Source organism: Canis aureus, chromosome 16 (assembly GCF_053574225.1).
Source record: "Canis aureus isolate CA01 chromosome 16, VMU_Caureus_v.1.0, whole genome shotgun sequence".
Lineage (NCBI taxonomy): Eukaryota > Metazoa > Chordata > Mammalia > Carnivora > Canidae > Canis > Canis aureus.
The window spans coordinates 10338934-10359471 of NC_135626.1; the positions used below are offsets into that span (position 1 = coordinate 10338934).

General features: G+C 58.5%; 1 protein-coding gene across 2 annotated transcripts in view; it reads right to left on the reverse strand.

The window, feature by feature from the left end:
• Positions 1-20538, reverse strand: part of COL5A1 (collagen type V alpha 1 chain) — a 150506-nt gene that overhangs the window by 77305 nt on the left and 52663 nt on the right. For both annotated transcript variants that reach the window (XM_077851271.1, XM_077851270.1), the window contains exons 5-11: positions 10783-10914; positions 9877-10014; positions 9230-9469; positions 8118-8276; positions 7919-7975; positions 4362-4403; positions 4064-4126 (exon numbers count right to left, since the gene is read on the reverse strand). In XM_077851271.1, coding sequence (XP_077707397.1) covers positions 4064-4126; positions 4362-4403; positions 7919-7975; positions 8118-8276; positions 9230-9469; positions 9877-10014; positions 10783-10914 — 831 coding nt within the window. The remainder of the gene's footprint in view (positions 1-4063; positions 4127-4361; positions 4404-7918; positions 7976-8117; positions 8277-9229; positions 9470-9876; positions 10015-10782; positions 10915-20538) is intronic.

A 20538-nucleotide genomic window follows, 5' to 3' on the forward strand; every position in this document is an offset into this window, starting at 1 on the left:
ACAGGGGGACAGCAAAGAAACCAACCTGCCTCGCCACCCGCGGCAACGGCACTTGAAATGGCTCCTGCGAAGCTCAAGCTTCACACAGTCCTCAATGGACTCTGCCTGTCATAGTGCAGCGGCCTAGCCTGCGTCCTTCCCTTGGTGCTGGGCGGAAGTCCAGCCAGCCAGGAGGGGACATGGTGGCACAGCGGTGGTGCCAGGGATGCCAGGGGCACCTGTGAAGCACGCTTTCCGGGGGGTGGGGGGCAGTGAGACCCTGCGGGGCTGCTGGAGCACACAAGGCGGCCAGGGACGGATGGCGTGGGCCTCCCTTGCCACTTCTGCCCCGAGGGTACGATGTGCATCCCATTCTGCATGGAGGGAGGCACCGCTGTAGGAATGGGCCTCCGTCCTGGACATGAAGCATCGTGATAGGAGATGTATGTCTTGAATCCAGGAGCACTCAGCCTCCTCTCCCAAGGGATCTTCCAGTGCCCTCAGGACACCCGGCTCTCTTGTCCTCGGCTTCCTTCTAAGCCCCTGAGGAAGGAATGGGGACGTCCCTGCCCGCCTGCCAGGAGAGTGGGGCCAGACCAGCTCCAGCCCTGCCCTGCCTCCCCTCGGCCCGCACGGCTGGGCCTGCCCATCTGTCACCAAGGGGGCATGGATGGGGTGATGGCTCAAGTCCCTTCTCACCTGTGACACCACCCACGGGCAAGGCTTGGGGGAGCTGGCGGCCATCTAACCAGTTGGGAAGCCAGGCTCGGCCAGTCAAGGTTAGATGAGAACTAATTACTAATTGGGGTGCCTGGGTGGTTCATTTGGTTAAGTGACCAACTCTTAGTTTGGGCTCAGGTCCTGATCTCGGGGTCGTGAGATTGAGCCCTGCATTGGCTCTGTGCTGAGCAGAGTTCTCTCTCTCCCTCTCTTTCTAAAATAAATGAATAGACCTTCAAAAAAAAAAAAAAAAAAAAGAACTACTTGATAATTAGTAATAGGAAAGGCTGGAGAATCCCAGGACGGTGGAACCCGGGGGAGGGCAGGATCCTTCCAGACCTCTCCCATATAGACAAGCAAGTGAGCCCAACCAAGCAGGTGGAGGGGATCAGGATGTGCTGCCCCAAAACACACCATGTTGCTGTAAGGACTATTCTGAGCCAAAGGCAGCCGAGGATCCATGGACGTCCTCTGCCCCCGCCCCCCAGCCTCCTAGAAGGAGAGTGCGTACGTTTCCCTTCGTGAAGATGGCACCCAGTATCCCCACTGTCCTCCGCACCAGGACAGGGAGGACAACCCCCACCACCGGGGACTGGGAGCCAGCACGGACAGAAGTCTACGTAAGCAGACCTTACCAAAATGACCTTTCCCTTCCCTTAGTCACCCCGTATTTTGCTAGTCGCTGCTCCCCCATGGGTCACCCTCGGTTGAAACGGAACCTGAGCACTCAGGTCAGGCTGCTTCTCTGAGTTCGCACTGCCTTTCTGGGATGCTCAGAATGTGTGTGAAACTTAAAATAGTAATACAAGCATGTGCCTTTTCTTCTATCAACACGGTCTTTGGTCAGTTTAATTTGCACGCCCCAATCACAAAACGTAAGAAGATGGAGAAGTTTCCCACTTCCCACAAAGGGATTCTGAGGTCTCCCTACTGGTGGTGTCAGTGTAGAATCCTGACTGTGCAGCCGGGGTCCCTTGCCAGCTAAATAGCAGACATCTGGGAAAGCTGGGCATTGGGAGGAAGCTGAGCTGTGAGCAGGGATAGCTCCTCCGACAAGGATGGCTTAAGCAGGGCCTGGAGCGGTGGGCAGTGCTCAGCTCCTGAACCAGCTCCCACCTCCACCTGGAAAGGTGCTGGGATAGCCAGTGGGCTGCAGGTTTCCCTCCAACCCTTGGGACAGCACACGTTAGAGGAATGGGTCTCTCTGCTGACCCCATGCCCAGTCCCCAGGCTCCTGGATCTGGGCTTGAACCTAAGAGACACCAGTTGCTTAAAACAATGATATTCCACTGTCAGGGGTCTGGGGTACACAAAGCCCCAGCTGGCCACCCACCACTGGCCCTGTCCAGGCTCAGCCCAAAGGCAGGGACCAAGTGGGGAAGAGTGCATCCTTGGTGCTAGACCATGGCTGGCACCATGTGACCGCTGGACAGTGGACAGTCCTCGGCACTAGACCATGCCCAGCACTGTGTGATCGCTGGACGGTGGGCGGAGGGATGGACACTTGCAGCGACACAGAGGCAAACTGACCGTGTCGTGCACACCATGGACAGCATCTCCTCCTGCCCCTCTGGGACCATACCGTGTGCTCCTCCCTTGCTGACACCTGGACTCAGTCATGCTCAACGGGGGTCCTGAGGTACCGTGATGCCCCTGGCCGTCGCCCCTGCTCACACAGACCTTTGGGGACATGGTGTCCAGAGCAAGCTGGGGCACAGACCACAGAACCCAAGCTGTCTGGTCCTGGAGCTGGGGTGGAGCAGCGGCCCCCACGTCTGCAGTTGGGGCCATGAGGCAGAGGGGAGGGGCCGGGAGGTGTGGGAAGGCCATCCCAGTCCCCCCGACTCCACCACGGAGAAAGACCCACCTTCTGTGTGCCCTTAGAGCCGCCAGCTATAGATAATCAGCATAGCTGGGAATGTTGCTCCACAGAGGTCACCGGCCACACGGAGGAGCGCCACTGCCTCCTGCAGCGCTAACCTGCTGCCGACCCTCATCGATGCCATCTGGAAGGTGCACTCAGTGCTCACCTGCCCGCGGGACGGGGCACCCCGCCCCCTGGCTCCAGCACCACTCTGGAGCCCCAGAGCCTGGCTGCCCGCCAGGCTGCCTTGGGAGCAGACCCCAGCCACCTCCCAACAGACCAGACCCAGCCACAGACCTGGCCACTGACCCAGCCACTGACCCACCCACACCCTTAAGGCCATGCTCTCCAGGCCATGTGCCCAGCCCTGGGGATGAACGTCCCCTAGGACACACGCACACACACCCCTGGTCTCTCTTGTCCGCTGCTTAGTCATCTGCTACTAGCTTTGGATCTGACTGTGCTCACGTCCATACTCGTCAGACCGGCAGGAAAAACCGACACAAAACACAAGCCACGCTGGACAAGAGCCCCTGAGGCTGCAGTACCCTAGAGCTCCACGGGGTGTCACACTGAAATTGTGGGCTCGGCCCAAATGGCTCCACAGCAACCAGGACCATCGGGACCCGGGGACGTGTCCTTATGACCAAGGGGGCGCAGGACGGGTCCCTCTGACCTGGGAACATGTCTCTTTGACCAGGGGGTGCCCAAACAGGTCCCTTTGACTCAGGGACACGTCCCTTTGACCGGGAGAACCCAGACAGGTCCCTTTAACCAGGAGGCCCCAGGATGAGTTCCTTTAACTTGGGGACACGTCCCTTTGGGTGACCTTAGGATGTATCCCTTTGACCAGGAAACCCAGAACAAGTCTCTCTGATGGTCAGGGGGGAGGCATGAGGGGTCCTTTTGACTGGGGGACATATCCCTTTGATCTGGGGACCTCAGGATGCATCCCTTTGACCAGGGGTGACCCCAGGACAGGTCATTATGACCAGGGGGATCCCCGGGATGGGTCCCTTTGACCCAGAGCAAGCTCTCCCATACTGTTGCTTGATTTCCAACAAGGAAGACAGAATGCGGGGAAATCAAGTCCCATGAAGCTCATATACTGAGGAAGGAAGGGTCAATGCAGATCCTAATCCCACGTGACCCTCACAGCACTGTCAATTCCGTTATGCTAACGCGGGCTGCAGGGCCCTCTGTGAGCCGACCACAACAGCCTCTGTGGGACTCGGGCCGGCCGGGTCTGCCCTTGCAGGTGTCACCTTCCCAGGCACAGGGCCAGGAAGTAGTCAAGCTCCCTAAACATCCATAGACACAGACATAGGAAGGGGGGTGGTGTGAGAGGTTGACAGGCCAGGGGCAGGGTGGAGATGGACACTGACGCACCGGCTGCCTCTGCACATATAAGCATGGCAGCCACAAAGTGGAAGACCCACAGACAAGCCCACAGACAAGCCCATGGAGCAGGTGATCCCAGCAAGCCGAGTCACCCCTTACCCTTTCTCCAGGGTCACCCACTTGGCCAGTGGGGCCCATCGTTCCTGGAGGTCCTGGGAGACCCTGGAATTAAAAACAAAGTCAGGACAGAATTCAAAGATACAGCCATAGGGCAACACCCCATCCCACCTTGATTCTGGAAGGATGGAGATGGGCCCAGACGGTGCTGGGCCCCGGGGGGCCTGCAAAGGGCAGTGAGCACCCCCTCTTTTCCACCCAGGCCCTTTAAGGGGTGTCACTGATTCCCCACCACCCCCAGCACCTCCCACAGGCCTGGGGAACTAAGCACAACACTCACTGCAGGACCTTCAGGGCCGGGCGGCCCCTCCATGAGCATGCCCTGGAAAAGACAGGAGATGGTGTCTGAGATCCCAGGACCCATGGCTCCTGAGATCCCAGCAGACCCTGCTGGTGAGGATGACCCCATGAGAGGTCAGCTCACCCCATAGTGGCTGCAAAGAATGACTCCAGGAGGACCACAGTTAGGATGCATGCCCACCAGCAGCCCAGAGCACGAGGGAGACGCTGCCAAGTCCACAGGACCCTTGGCCGCCCTCCCCCTCAAGCCCCTCTCCCTGCCGCTGGCCCCCACCCACCCTTACGGTCTTCACCCCCAAGTGGGGACAAGGCCTCCTGCCTCCCACCCCATCAGCCTGGACCCCAGAGAGGCCATGTGGGTAGCAGAGGGGTCAGCAGACAGAGCTCCCTGACCGGGGGGCGCCCCCACTTCCAGCCCCTTCCCAGGGCAGGACTCCTTTCCCTCCTGCCCAGTGAACACCAGGGCCAGGCACCTCCAATGTCCTCTGTGTCTCACACCCACTTGAGGGGCCTCTGAGATAATGTACCACCGTGCAGGAGGGCAGGGGCCTCCTGCCCCCTGCAGGGCTTTGCTTGCTGAGAAGGCAGCAGCAGAGGGAGCTGGGCGTCCTGGGACCAGCTAGGATCTGCCTGGCCTAGCTTTAGCCACACTCATGGCCGAGGACAGGGGGCTCCTGCCCCCACTTCCCCCAGAGCAGAGGAAACATAGATTGCTTCCCTCCAGGGATGGTGTGAGCTGCTGTGCTCAGTCCTTCCACAGTGGACAGTGCTCTTGAGACATGTGGGACAGCCTCCCAAGGGGGACAGGTGCACACCCAGCCGAGGCTCAAAGACCCACACGGGAGAGGGGCACCAGGCCGTGGGGTCCTGCGACCTCCAGCCTCCCCTCCAGGGCTCCCTGCCACCACGAAGGCGTGTTTACACAGATGTGCACTCAGAGGACTACGTGTGCTCAGGATGCACACAGACAGCTCCTCCAAACAGCTTTCAAAATGCCTCCTCTGACAAAGGCAGCTGGGGAGGCTTGGCCATGGAGCTGGGATCAAGCTCTGGCCTTGGCGGGCCCCAGGGCCTGCCGTGTCTTCCCAGACATGCTGGCATGGTTCTCGGGGAGCTGGGGCAACATTGGCCACAGATCTCCATGGAAGCTGGGCCAGAGGTGTCCATGGAGGCCGGGGAAGGAGGCCAGATGCCGGGACGAACGGGCCCAGCGCGGGGAGAAAGGCTCAGCTGACGAGGGAGAGCGGTGGCCCTCTCTGGGGTGCTAGGCCAGTCTACACACATACCCCACCACCACCAGGGTGCAGACGCCTTCCCCAAATTCAGCAGGGAGGGTAGCCGTGGCCCAGCTGGAAACAGCTCTCAACGCAGGTGCCTCTGCCCCTCAAAGAGCACGCACAAAAGTGTTTCTTTCAAACCCCAGGGGAGAAGAGAGCCGGTGATCCGTGTGCCGCCCGGGATGTTCACCAGGGGACACAAGACACTGAGTCTGAGGATTAGTCCCTGGGGTCCCAGGACACCCACAAACCCGAATCCCCTCAATTGAGAGGGCGGCTGCCCCTTCCAGGAGCTGCTGACCGGCTGCTGAATGACAGGAGGTGCGGCTCGGAGGGCAAGAAGGAGCTGGTTTCCGAGGGCTCCAGTGACATGACAAGCCCCTCTTCCCAGAGGGCGGGTGCTGGAGCGGGGTGGGGACAGACAGAGCAGCGGCCACCCCGTCCTCTGCGGTCAGTAGTCTGCTGCGAGGCCCACGCCAGCCGGCTCCCAGGCCTCGGCCATCTGTTTATGGAGCTAAGACTTTGAGGGCATCTCTGGGTTGAGAGATTCCAACTGTTTACACAGTGTCCCCAGGGGCCCAGCAAGGGGCTGGCAGACACGCAGAATGAGCTGGGGCGGGGCAGTGCTGAACGCCAGGGCCAGAGAAGGGAGCCCTCCCCGAGCTGCGTCCAGATGCCTCAGTTTCCCTGACATGAGGCAGACTTTGTGTAGACACACTGTCTGTGCTGGACCCCATAAAAGGCACCCTGAGTCAAGAGCAGGTCCATCTGGGGACTAGGATATCTGGGGAAATGTGCGTGTGGTCAGTGAGACCAGCCAGGCTCAGGCCAGCGAGAGGCAACACCAGGCTAGCTCACCTCTGGCCAGGGCACCCTATAGCAGCTGCAGCACACCCACTGTCCTTCTGGGGCATCCCCTCCCCAGCTGCTGGCTGCACCGTGCTTCCCCCCGGCTCACCCTTCTCCTGCACCCACATTCTCCACCTTCAGACAAGCCATCTTCCTCAGACCCGCAGAGAGCACCGGAAGGGGATGTTCTCAGCCTGAGAAAGGACGTGTGTCCAGAGGCCACAGCCCCGTGGGGCTGATAGATCCCACCCCTGGACAGTCCCAGAGGGAAAACAGAGCCGCACGGGCTGCCTTCACCATCCTCCGGATGCTTGCAAGGCCGGGCATAGAGCCAAGCCGCGAGGGCGCTGCTGAAACTCTGCCCGCTGGGTGTTCTACCCCAGAGATGGGCCACGTCCCGTCTGCCCTGGCCATGGGGCTTCGGGTCTCTCTGGGGGAGACCAAGGTCGAGGCTTTAAAAGCACCTTCCCAGGACCACGGGAGGATGGAGGCCACAAAATTCCCCATCCCAGGAATCCAGGGGCCTAAGGTCCTGGGATCTACAATGTCCTGTCCCGGGCTGCAACACCAGGAACCACCCCTCAGCCCAGCTCCGCCTTGTGACCGGCCTCGGGGCAGGCCACTGGCCTCCTCCCTCCGGCACTTGAACAACGTGGCAGGGTGGGCCTCGGCCAGGCCCTCCCCGCCGTCATGTCCACAGCCACCGCCCAGCGCGCACTGTCTCACCACCACAGGCAGCTGCCGGCCCGCCCGCCGATCACGTGGAGCCTCGCAGCCTGGTCAGGGCCTGACCTCAGCAGCTCTCGGGCCTTGGGGTGGACCCCAGTGCTCCCAGCCGTGCTCCCACGGCAGCAGGAAGCGGCTCCTGGGCCCCGACCATGAGCCCCCCACTCCATCAGTAGCCATCGTGTCTACTCTCTGTGACGCCGTGCCCAGCAGGGTGAGTTCCTAGAGTTCCCCGGCCACGGCTTTACGGACAGCCTGCCACACATTGCTGGCTTCCACCAATGTACCCCACACGGTGGCCACACCGGGCCTGGGAGCAGCTGGGTCCACAGTTAACCCCCGGTGCTGCCCAGCCTAGATCTGAGGTGCCCTGTGAACCCTCTGACCCCTCTAGAGGGGCTCCCCTCCTTCACACAAGCTCTTTCATCCCAGAGACAACAGCAGGTGCCCAACGAGGTGCCCAGACCACAGGCGCATAGCACAGAGGTCTGACCAGCTGGAGTCCCAGGCAGGGGCGTCTCCGTCATGGCCTAGAACATTCCCCCACCTGAGCCCCTTTGCTCAAGCCTCGGCCACAAGCGGCGTGTAGCGTCCATGAACGGCGCCACTGGCTAGGCCTTGACCTGCACGACCCACATGTCTTGCAGCCCCGTGACCTCAGAGAGGGGATAAGAAAATGCCTTACTGGTTCGATGATGGCAGGTTCTCCCTTTTGACCCTTCTCGCCTCGGGGTCCTTCGATCTGGGTTCACAAAACACAGGTGGACAGAGGATGAGCAGAGGAGGAAAGGGAAGGCCCTGCAGTCACCAAGCAGGGGCCACTCACAGGCCGCCCTCCCCAGGCCCCAAAGGTACCAGTGGAAGGTGCCCCCGCGGCCTCTCACCCCTTCGTAGATGGTGTCCTGGTTGGCGGGCATGCCCGGCCCTATCTCCGACGGGGAGACAGTGGGGTCATAGTAGGGGTCGTAGTAGGTCTCATCCAGGTTCCGGATGGTTTCTTCTGTAAACTCCCCTTCCAGGTCATCCTCAGGAGGCGGGGCCGGCTGGGCAGGAGGGGACAAGAGGGGTCACCGGAGGATAGTGCGGCATTGAACAGAGACCCCCTCCCTCCCCAGCCCCACAGCCCGGGGATGCCAGGGACGGGGCCTCCTGGGAGCCAGGTCGAATGCATTGGGCAGCTCCTGGGCCCCAGCAGCCTCTTCACACATCCTCTTGCCACAGGGAGACTTCACCCCAAGCCCCACAGGACCCCGTGGCCAGCTAGGGCTGCACACACTGTGGGGAAGTCGGTGTGCTGTCAGGTGCCCTGGCCCAGGGCCTTGCGTCTTGGGGTGACATGCCCCCTACCCTATCCCACTGACAGAGGGGGTCGCACCCATCAGAAAGAGGTGTCTGCTCTGTGGCCATCAAGGGCCTGGCATCCTGCAACACCTACTTTGAAGCACTCGCTGTGTGCAGTGCACTGTGCTAAGCTCCTCCCTCATCTGAAAACCTGCCAACAACCCCTAGGGGCCGACCTGTGCCACCCTGTGAATAACAACTGGGATCCGGAGGAGACGAAACTCTCCCAGGCCAGTGGACGAGGCATGGAGCCAGGTAGGAAAGGCCACGGTCATATCCGGCATGAGTGGGCCCCGTGCCTCCTCTGCTGGTCCAGACCCTCAGCTCCCACCCCTGTCCTGCTGGCCCCCTCAGGCCACAGAGAGAGATGCTGCAAACATGCACGTCCTCACCCATCCCCACCTGAACCCTGAGAGTCTGGGTGGGCGGGGCTCATTCCACCCAATTTGCAGATGGGAAACAGAAACAGTGACATGTGCTCAGTGAACCGTGGACCCCAAGGCTGCTCAGCACCCCTGGGGGCCGGGGTCTGGGGGTCTGGGAACCAGAAAGCCACCCCAGGACCCCCGAGGTCAGAAGCAGAGAAAAGAGGGAGCCCCGAGCCCCCCAGCCCTACAGCGCCTGCCCCAAGCCCGCTCGGAATAGAAGCAATTACATTGGAGCCATTGGTGGTGCCGACTGTGCTGGTGGGGACCTCGGCCCCTGCGCCATGGTCAGGGGACTGGTCGGGGTTCTCGAAGCCCTCGTTGTAGTTCATGTCATCATAAGGGGCAGGTGTGTAGTAGTCCTCACTGGGCATGTAGTCATAGTCTCCAATGCCAGGGTCCTCCTCCTTCCCAGCCCCCTCACTGATGTCAGGCACCGCAGGGGCTGCCGTGGTGGGTGGGGTCTGCTCCTGAGGGCCGGGGACAGAGTGGGGAATCATGAGAGGACACACAGCATGGCCTCGTGGCTAACCAAGAGCCCGCAGACCTCGGGCGCAGAGGCTGCCGTCCATGCAGGGAGATGGCCAGCCACAGGGAGTGCAGCCCAGAGCCTAAACCCCCTAAAAACCCCCAATCCTGCACCAAAAAGGTGAACTGTATCTCCAGGTTTAAAAGTTAGACCCAGAGCAACACGCTCCCCTTCACACCCACATCTCCTGGCAGCATGGCAGGTGGAGAGCCCCCTGCCCAGCCTCCCCCGGGGTGCATGACACACAGATGGTCACCAGCCCCCGGGGTCCCTGGTGGCCTGCCGAGCTCCGTGTCTCCCAGCCTCCCTACCGTGGTCTGCAGCGCCCAGCAGCCCACCCGCACAGACCTCGGGGATCTCCGTGGTCTCTCTAGCAGCTTCCACAGGCTTCTTGGTGGGGGTAGGCTCCTTGCTGGGGTCATCTGTGTCCTCGTAGTAGGGGTACTCGTAGTAGTAAGTATCACCTTCTCCGTCTCCTTCCGGGTACTGAAAGCAGGTGGGGGCCATGTGAGGAAGGCGAGACCCCACAAGGAGCCCAGCTGCTGTCCTCACCATCTAGGTTCAGCCAGGAAGAGTGGACCCCAGAAAGTCGCACCCCACTCCAGGCACGAACCTGCCTATGGCCCCAAGAAGCTGAGTCAGCCTCATGAGAAGCATGAGGGAGGGGATGAGGGGCCCAGGTCCCCTTCAGAGAAAGTTGACTCCTAAAGGGGGCAGACATTCTGATCCTTTACAACCAAGGGCCAGGACGGCCAGCCCAACTAGGGGGTGCTGTGGCAATGCTGCTGTCACTCAGAGTCCCCTGCCCCAAACCAGAGTGACAGAGAAGGTGTCACTCCTAAAATAGGGACAGGGGCCAGGCCAGGGGGCCTCAGCAGCAGGGACTCAGCCCGGGCTTCAAAGACCTGCCTGGGCCACAGCACCTCGGCTTCATGAGGGCCTCCCTTCCTTTTTTCTGAGGGGTCGTAACAGCAGGTAGAATGTGACAGAAGATGGAAGTCCCTGGTGACCGGGTGATGGGAGAGGATCTTCACTTGAAAATGGTGCAGAGAATTGCCAGTAGGCTTAATGGAGGTGCTGCCCTGTGTGGGGCAAGGGGGTGAGGAGGCCTCACCGACCATGAGCCTCGGATTCTTGCCGGGCGGGTTTATTTTAAATGAGGTTGTATCCCTCCACCCCTGCCTGCCCGCCTGACCTGCCCCCTTTCCAAGAGTCTGCATACAAGCCCACCGTGAACCAGGGGTGCTGACTCACGTATTCATCGGGGTTGGGGTCTTGTGACTGGGGCGTGTCGGGGACAGCAGTGTCACAGTCCGGGCTGTAGTGCTCGCAGTAATCGTAAGCCGCCCGGTGGTCCGAGACAAAGAGCAGCTGCTGGATGTCACCCTGGAAAAGGACAAAAACCCTTGAATAAGTGGCGCACAGGGGACTCACATGCAGATCTGGGAGGCAAGTGGTGAGTAGCCCAGACACGCCCTGGGGGGAGCTTGTCATCAGGACCAGCCTTTCTCTCAGGGAGCTGCTATCTCTAATCACTCAAGTTAGAATGGCCTGCCCACCCACCCATCAACCCATCCATCCATCCATCTATCCCTCCATCCACCCACCTATCCATCCATCCATCCATCCATCCCTCCATCCACCCACCTACCCATCCATCCATCCATCCATCCATCCATCCATCCATCCATCCACCCACCCACCTACCCATCCATCCATCCATCCCTCCATCCATCCCTCCATCCACCCACCTACCCATCCATCCATCCATCCCTCCATCCATCCCTCCATCCACCCACCTATCCATCCATCCATCCATCTGTCCATCCATCCATCCATCCATCCATCCCCCCCCCACCCTTCTATCCATTCATCAGACACCTGTTGGTTACCTGCCAGGTGCCAGCCATGTATTCAGAGTTTTTGTGAACTGTGAGTGATAAATGAAAACTACAAACTGCACCCTAAACTATGGGGGCTTGGAGATATGCTGCCTTCTTCCCTGTCATCCCTAACTATGGGGTGGGATGGGACTTATTTTTAAAGAAGAAAATACAACATGACCCAGAAAGTCCAATCCTATGAACTAAGACAGGTAAACAATCCACTCAAGAAAGAGTTGCAATAGGTATTCAAGTAAGTCCACAGACACCCATGCTCACAGCAGTATTCTCAACAGCCAAGAGGTGGGAACAGCCCAAATGTCCATCAATGCATGAATAGATAAGCGAATTGTGGTCCATCTATACCCTGGAATATTATTCAGCCATGAAAGGGAATCAAGTACAGACACGTGCTACCACCTGGATGAGCCTACACTGCCAACCACACTGATCATTCTAGCTCACTGCCATGGCAGCCAACAGTCCCACTATGTCAGATGGGAAAAGTATGCAACAATTCTATTCCATATTCTTCTCCTCAAGATGTGTCAACAGCAGACAAACAAATGGGAACAAGAACCATAGGTCTCATGAATGTTATCAAATGTTTGACGTCTCCCTGGCAGAGGATCTTTGGGCCCCAATCAGATGGATATAACCTGATATAATAATGGTTTTATTAATGACTACTGTTTAAATAGTGTTTACTATAGATCAGGTACTGGGCAAAGAAACTGCCTGCTGTGCCTCCCTTTGGACCCACAAGAACTCTATGAAGGATGTTCTATTAATTCCCATCTGAAACTAAGAAAACTGAAGCCCTGAGGTCACCTGCCTGCTGACCTTAGTCACACAGCAGATGAGGTGGGGCTCAATGCAGCCTGCACGGTATCCATCACTACACGACATGCTGGGCTCAAGGAGAAGAAGGAATATGGACAAACATGCCCAATGTTGAGACTAGGTCATTAAAGATGGTGCCCAGTGAAGGATAATTAGGGGCTGTGCCAGGCACTGAGGTCTTTGGCAGAGTTCATCCTGCCACATGCACATCCATATGTCCATACACTATCAATCCATCCATCCATCCACCACTCATCAAACCATCAATCTATCCATCCACATGACATCCATCCATCCACCATCCATCATTCATTCACCATCTGTCCATCCATCCATCATCATCCATCATCCATCTAGTCACCCACATTCATCCATCACCCATCCATCATCCACCATCTATCCACCCAACCAACCATCCATCCACTCATCATTTACCCATCCACCATCCATCATCCACTTATCATCTATGTACCATCTATCCATCATCCATCCATCCATCACCCATCCATTATCTATATATCCATCCACCATCCACCCATCCATCCACCATCCATCCACCACCCATTCAACCATCCAATCACCCATCCACCCATCCAGCAAGCCAGCCAGCCAGCCATCATCCATCCATCAACCATCCACCACCCATCATCTATTCACCATGTTCCTACCATCTATCCTTCCATCCACCAATCCACCATCCATCAACTATTCGCTATCTACCATCCATCCATCTATTCATCCAATAGCAATTATTGAGCACCTATTAAGTGCCAGTCCCTGCATCACACACAGAGACGTAGCCATGGCCCAGAACCACTGCCTGGCAGTGTCCACACTCTCTCTAAATCTTTGCACTTGGCTTGTGCCCCGTGGGTAAGATAATATGCATACCCAGACCACGTATTCATCTGGTTGTCACTGATGCCCCTTGTGTCCCACTATCCCTTTCTGTCCAGAGACCCAAGGTTACCCCTGCTCCTGCACACCCTCTCTCCCATGATCCAACAAAAGGCACGTTTTGCTCCTCAAGACAAAGCCATGAGTGAAGCAAGAGAAACATGGTAGCCGTGAGCACCACCAAAGGGGTGGTGCTCATTCTGCAAAGGTGGTGGTGCTTCCTTCCCAAGAAAGGAAGCTATGCCCTCCTTGCCCTTTGTTTGCCCATAAGTGTGTGAGCTGTTCTCTGTGCTGGACCCTGGATGAGGTTGGACAGTGGAAGGCTGAGAGGACGTGCCACTCAAAGTCACTAAGTGTGGATCCCCAGATGGCCTCCCGGGGTCCATGAAGTGAAGTGCCAGCTGCTCTGAGAGACAGGATCACTACCCTCCCTGGCTTCCCAAAGCTTTTGTGGGAAAGCTGGCTCAGAGATGGGGTAAAGTGGGGATTACTCAGTGGCACCACTGGGTGACAGGCTCAGGGTCCAGAAAAGACCCATCCTACCTGATCCCTGAGACACGGGTCCAAATCATGTGCCCCCCTCCCAACTTGGGTTTGAGGATGGGCAAGGAGCTTACAACTCCCCCAAGCTGACCTGTCTCCACACAGAGGGCTCTGAAGAGACTCCTGTGAAAACATTCTTGCACCCAAAGCAGGGCTCCCCTCGCCAGGCTCTGGTGTGCTCATCCTTGTGACTGGCAGAACTGCCCACCTCCCTCCCTCCCTCCCTCCGTCTGTTCTGTCACCCCCTTTCCCTGCCTCTCTCCCTCCTCTTTGTCCCCTCTGCCTCTCTCGCTCTCCTTTTGGATGTCAGAGCTCCTGGCCCATCCATGTTGTAAACTCTCCAGCAGACAAGAACCATATGACAGGAATAGTGAATCAAAAACACACATTTTCATTAAGCAACATGGCTTCTAGTTCAAATTTCATCCAATTCAAATAAAATATTTTCTTCTTTCGACTGGCAATTTGACATCTGAATATATGTTCTCTGAATGCAGTCTCTGGAAGGAAGAAGAGGCTCAGGGGTCTTTGGGTGTAGCTGCGGCTGCCGGTACCCGGTGTGCCCCTCAGTCAAGCAGCCGGCACATGGGACCACAGCCATCTGGTAAAGGGTCTGCCTCCACGGAGAGCCCAAGTCCTCAGGCCATGGCAATGAGTGACACATCTGTGTCTCTGGATCCAGGGCACCTAGCCCAGAACCAGGCTTCACAGGCCTCCACGAGATGGCCCATGCTGCCCCTGGCACCAGACAGCAAGCAATGCTAGAGGCTGGGGCATAAGCATCCATAAACAGGTGGAGGGAGGGCCGGGCACTTCCTGTGGACTCACTTGGTGCTCTGGAACCCGGCACGCAGTAGGTGCTGACCTGACCCTCAGCCAGCCCTGGCCCCTGCCTGCCTCGCCCACTCCCCAAACCGCAGAGGGAACATGCAATCACATGATCAGCTGCAGGCCGGGCCACAGGGCCCTGAGAGCATGAAGCCCCCTTCCTTCCCAGGGCCCACCCTCTTCTGCGGACACCTACATTTGTTGAAAATCATTCCTCCCACAAACCCCCAAGGGGGGTTCTACACCAAAAACATGTGCCCCTTTGTTCTGTGGGCACATCTCTTAAAAGGCAGGGATCTATCCATCGCCTGTGCCACGGTGAGAAGGGGAAGTGGAGGGGTGAGTCCGAGCCTCTCCGAGGCCCCTCATCCAGGACACCTGCCAACCCCTTCCCTGCACACGCAGTTTTTTAGGTTGGGGTGTCGAATACCCATGTGCTCTTTGCAGAGATGTTATCCCCCAGGGACCAGACACAACCTGAGGATCCTTCCCAACCCAGGGGCCTCCAGCAGCTGTGACCCAGCACCTTGGAGACTGCCCACCCCTTGTCTGGCTCTAAGCTAGTTCACGCTGTCTTTCACACGACACATGAATGCTCACAACTTTGTGACTATTTTGAGAGCATTTTCATGACACCCCCTGTGATATGAGGCAAACTCCAAACCACAGACCCCAAGATTCACTCCGTGGGTCCCCCTTCCCAGCAAAGCCCTTCTCAGTGGCTGCTGGTGGGCGATGCTGGGGGCCCGGCACAAAGGCCCCCACTGCACTTAGACTTGGCCCCTTGGGCCCGGTGGGCACGGTCAGCAGAACCACCCTGTGTCTGTGTCTGGGGGAATGAGGCAGGAGGCTGGATGGAGCCAGGGTCCGAATTGGGATGCCCCCACCCTGGATACAAGGAGTACACATGGCAAAGCCCTGGGTCTGCAGCTTCTCAGGACCCAGCCTGGGGCACTCGGAAGCCAAACACCAGCTCTATGAGGCTGGCTAAAGGTCAGAGTTGCCAGCAGGTTCCCTGGCCACCTGGAAGCAGTGAGGGCAGCCCAGGGTTTTTCCCACCCAGCTGTCCTCTGGGGTCAGGGGGGTGGGGACTCTGACTAGAAACCCTCAACCAGCCTGGCCTTGACCTTGGTAGAGTCCGCTGCCCCTGCCCTGACACTAGTCTAGCAACCCCCAAACTCCAAGATTCATGGCCCACCTGCAAGATCTGGAGTTGTCTGGGGTTGTACGTGTGTGTGTATGTGTGTGTGCAGGAGCAGCCAGGAGTGACCAAGTGCGGGGAGGGGGCCTCCCACTCTGGCCCAGGCCCACTCCCTGGGATGGCCCATGCTCCCACTGTCCCCGGGAGTGGCAAGCCAGGAAAAGGTCAGCTGCCAGGCTGCAGGGCTCCCTCTAAGGCCTAGAGATTCACGATTCAGTGATTCTGTGAACCCCATCAGTAACCAAGATTGTTACCCAACTAGAACCAAGAGCTGTTCACCGTCTGGGGTGGGGTCTTCTCTTGGCAGGGCACACCTGGGAGCACTGGGCATCCTGCTCCCATGGCCTCTCCACCCCTTGGGCTCCCTCGGGATGCAGGGACCTGGGAGTTCAGCCCTGCTGCGGCTTCTCAAAAGGGGTCCCACGCAGGAGCCTGGGGTCCCCAACAGGTTTTACATGCCAGGCTGCCCCATAAGATGCTGGTTAAGAAAGGGTTTACAGGGTTGTGCTATAAAGGTCAAAACTCTAGACGTAGTAAATGGTCTCACCTTACAGACTAGGAGTGTGAGGTCAGGGGGGCAGGTCCCCCCCACCGTGGGCCCCGGGGCCTGAGGGGCAGGTGGCCTCCAGGATCCAAGGCCAAGAGTCCTTCTACTCTGAAGGAAGTAGCAACAGGCCTGTGGCTGGGCACCTCCTGGGTGGTCTCTCCTGAGCCTCCCCACAACCCCCATTCACAGATGGGGAAACTGAGGCAGTGGGGTCCAGGAACTTTCCAGAAGGACCCACTGCGTGTTCCTCACTCCTGTGGCATTCCACCGCTCTCTTACACTTGAGCCGCCGCCGCCGCCGCCACCTCCCCAACAGCAGCCAGAGTGCATGGAGCATTCCCACACCATACCAGTCTCCCCCTGCACTCTCTGGCTTTAGGCCTCCCTACTCGCAGCCCCATCACACTGCTCCCCATACCCTCCACCCCCAGGCCGCCCGCCCGAGGACCGGCCCCTCCACCCTTGGGACAGGAGAAGCCCTCCCCCTGCACAGAGCCTTGCCTAGCTTTGTCCTCGCTGTGCACAAAGCCCTGGCCCCCCAAAGACGCAGCTCCTCCAGCGCCCTCCAGCCTCCCCACAGAAGCACAGGGCACTTGCCCCACTCATGGCCTGGCAGTGGGCGTCGTGCTCCCACCCACACTGGCCAGGCAGCTGTCCTACCTGCGCCCTGGTCCCCTCCCTCAGCAACAGCCATCCAGTCCCAGGGCGGCAGTGGGAGACCCTGGTCCCCTCCCCACGACGGCATGCTCCAATGTGCCTCGTCGTGGCTCCTCTGTACTCACACAGGTGGCCTCATCCTGTGTCTTCTCTTATCCCCATTTTGCAGATGCACACACTGAGGCTCAGAGAGGCGGGGTCTCTCTCACAAGGGTACAGAGTGAGGGGCTCCCATCACTGTGCTGTAGCTGCCGCCCCAGAGCAGCCTGGCCTCCATGGAGTTCAAGTGGGGTGTCCTGCTTGTCCAGCCATCGTGGCTTCACCCCGGTGCCCGGTGCAAGGGCACAGGAGCCTCCAGGGTGAAAGCAGCACCTGAGTCCACCCCTGGGCCCCAGGCCCGCAGCTTACCTGGCGGTGGCCCAGACCCCCTGCCAGGGAAGCACGTGCTCACTGTTGTCAGTCTCCCTCGCTCTGATACCAATCACCGATTTCTCCTCCTACATGCCTTACATCTGCCCCCTGTTAGGTCAGCAAAGTTCTGCCCAGCCCCTGGAAGCTTCTGCTCTGGTGCCTGGTGGTCATCAAGGCCACTCTGCTCCGCAGCACAGCCTCGATGCCTGAGGTGACAATCAGCGGCCTTCCTCCTGCTGGGGACAGACCGGCATCAGGCACTCGGACGCAGCAGGGCTCATGTTGTCCTTGGCGCTCGCTGAGCCACAAGCATTTTGCTGAGGGAGTCGGTTCTGCTTTTCCGATAATGAGATTTCATCCAGCCTGCATTTCTGCTGTGAGCCGAGGAAATTGCAAAGTTTTTGTTGGAGAGCTCTACAGCCTTTGGGGGGCTGTGGAGCCAGAAGTCGAAGTCTGCCCAACGGAGGGGGCATCCCCACCTGGCGCATCCATGCGGCTGCCCCTCCAGTCACACGCCACCTTCCGTCCCCTCCTGGGGCCCGGATTTCAGCATCTCTCCTTTCAACAGAACTCCCAGGTCATCCCCAAAGGGCAGCTGGCCCTGCCTCCACTCCCCGCTGGGGCGCAGCCACCTGCACCGTGGAGACGTACAGGGGCCCCAGCTCGGTCGGCTCTCGTTGAACAGCAGAGGAAGGCAGTGGGGACACTAGCATACAGTGTTTCCATTCCAACCCAAAAGGCACCAAGCCACAGTTTGCACATCTGAGAGGGAAGCAGCACCAGGCTCGGGGTTGCTGGGAGAGGGGAGCCCACCCAGCCTCTGAACAGGAGCGGGGGCAGGACGGCATCTGCCAACAAGTAACTCAGCTCAGGGACACACAGAGCTCCAGGGATGCACACAGGCACGAAGCACCATCGTCCACTTGGCAAAGCTCACCTCCCCGGCGGAGCCTTGGGATTCCGGCCACCGTGACCAACACGCAGCAGCCAGGGGATGCCAGGGTGCCCTCCTACAGCCCCTTCCATGGTGCCCTGGAGACTTCACACATAAAAGGTCACCGGTATTTCTCTGTTCAAGCTCTTGGGACCCAATAAGCCACATTTAAAATCCTATGTGACTACTCACCTGTGACTCACATGCATTGGAAAAGAAAGGCCCCCAGCCAGAGGAGGTTGAAACAACTTTTTCCATGATTTTTGGAGGACCCATGGAGTCTGAGAGTGAGCTTAACACTGCAAATATGTCCACGTGGCAGGAGACTGCTCCTGCTCCCCTCCAGGTGCTGCCTGGCCAGTGGTCCCAGTCTGTGACCTTCCCCACTACATGGCCACCTCTGGTCCCGGTTCAGTTACCACCTGTGCCACCAGGCAGGGTGTCTAGGGTCGTGTCTGCTCACACACACATCTCCACAACAGGCCCCAGGCACAGTGGCAGGGGTAGGGTATCAAGTCCCAGCCTCATCAGACCCTGAAACTGGCCACAGTGACCGAAGGGTCAGCTTAGTGAACTCAGAGAGGGAACAGCCCATCCCCAGAGTGAGGGACAGGAAGCAGAGCCAGTGGCCGGGGCCAGGCTATTAGGCCTGCCTCCTCAAAAGCCCCTGAGATTCCCTGCAGGGCCCAGTCTCACATCCTCCGCCACCGGCGGTGTGGCCCTGGACACATCACTCTGGACATTTAGCCACCAGCCCAGCCACACAGGTCCACACCTGCCCCCTGGGCAGCACACCAGTGAAGCTGTCACTTCCTCCCCACTCTGGACCTTTTTTTTTTTTTTAAGATTTTATTTATTCATGAGAGACACAGAGAAAGAGAGAGGCAGAGACACAGGCAGAGGGAGAAGCAAGCTTCATTCAGGGATCCCGACGTGGGACTTGATCCCGGGTCTCTAGGATCAGGCCCTGTGGCTGAAGGTGGCACTAAACCTCTGAGCCACCTGGGCTGCCCTCCTTCTGGATTTTCAAAGCAGTGAGCCCGTGGACACTGAGTGACCACAGGGCATGGGGAGATCTCCGAGCACGAGATGAGCGACATGTACTTTGTGACAAACTGCTCAAAAGCATGGGCCCCAGGTACCACAGCACAGAGGCTCGGGGCGCCAATCACCATGGCTGGGGTGCTGGATCTTTCTCCTACCAGCTGTGGGGCCTGGAGCTAGGCCTCCATTGGTTCATTTGTGAAAGACAATGATGAGGCCTGCCTGGCGGAAGTGTCCTGTGGACAGAGTGTGATGGTACGTGAGGGAAAACTCAGCGGGCCTGGCACCCGGGGGGCCTGGGCAGATGAACACCACCAGCATCACCAGCATCACCACCAGCAGTACCACCACCACCACTATCACTACCAACACCAGCATCACTACCACCATCACCATTACTAACCATCACCATTCCCACCAACAGCAGCACTACCACCACCATTACCAGCATCACTACCAACAGCAGCATCACTACCACCACCACCACCACCGTTACTACCACCGCCATTACCATTACTACCAACACCAACACCAGTACCGTTACTACCAACACCAGCACTACCACCACCATGCCATCAGCCCTCAAACCCTGACCAAGTCTCTTCAATGTCTCCTACAGGAAGGTCTGATTAGCCATTCTCTCTCACTCACTCCCTCAGCGTCTTTAGCACCCCCATCATGACATTTATGGACACAAAGAAATCAGAGTCTCTGGCTGCAAGTCTCAGACTTTAGTGCTTCCTCAGGAGGCGGCCCAGGTGACCGAGTGACCAGCTCCTGGGGCGGGGGGGGGGGGTTGTCAAGGAAGGCATCCTGGAGGGGGTGGCCCCAGAGCTGGGCCCAGGCAGAGGAGGTAGATGCCAAAGGTTCACAACCACACATAGCCTCTCTGGGGTCCTCGCTCTGCCACCATGTGGTCCCTATCCCCCTGGATGAGTCTCTCCACCCCTGGGCACCAGATCTCTCCACCCCGCCTTGCCCACCCTGGGCTCAAACCCCAGCTCTTCAGCTCAGCCCCCACTGGGCACGGTCCACGCCAGCCACCATCCAGCCCTCTGTTCCAAATGTATCACCATAGCACCATATCACACAGAAGTCACTAATGGACGTGGCATGCACAGACCCCTCCATCTTCTCCACCGGACATGCTTCACCACCATCCCCCTGGTCCGCTCGGGCATAGCTGGCTGTTTTGAACCCAAATGCAGAAACACATTCATCC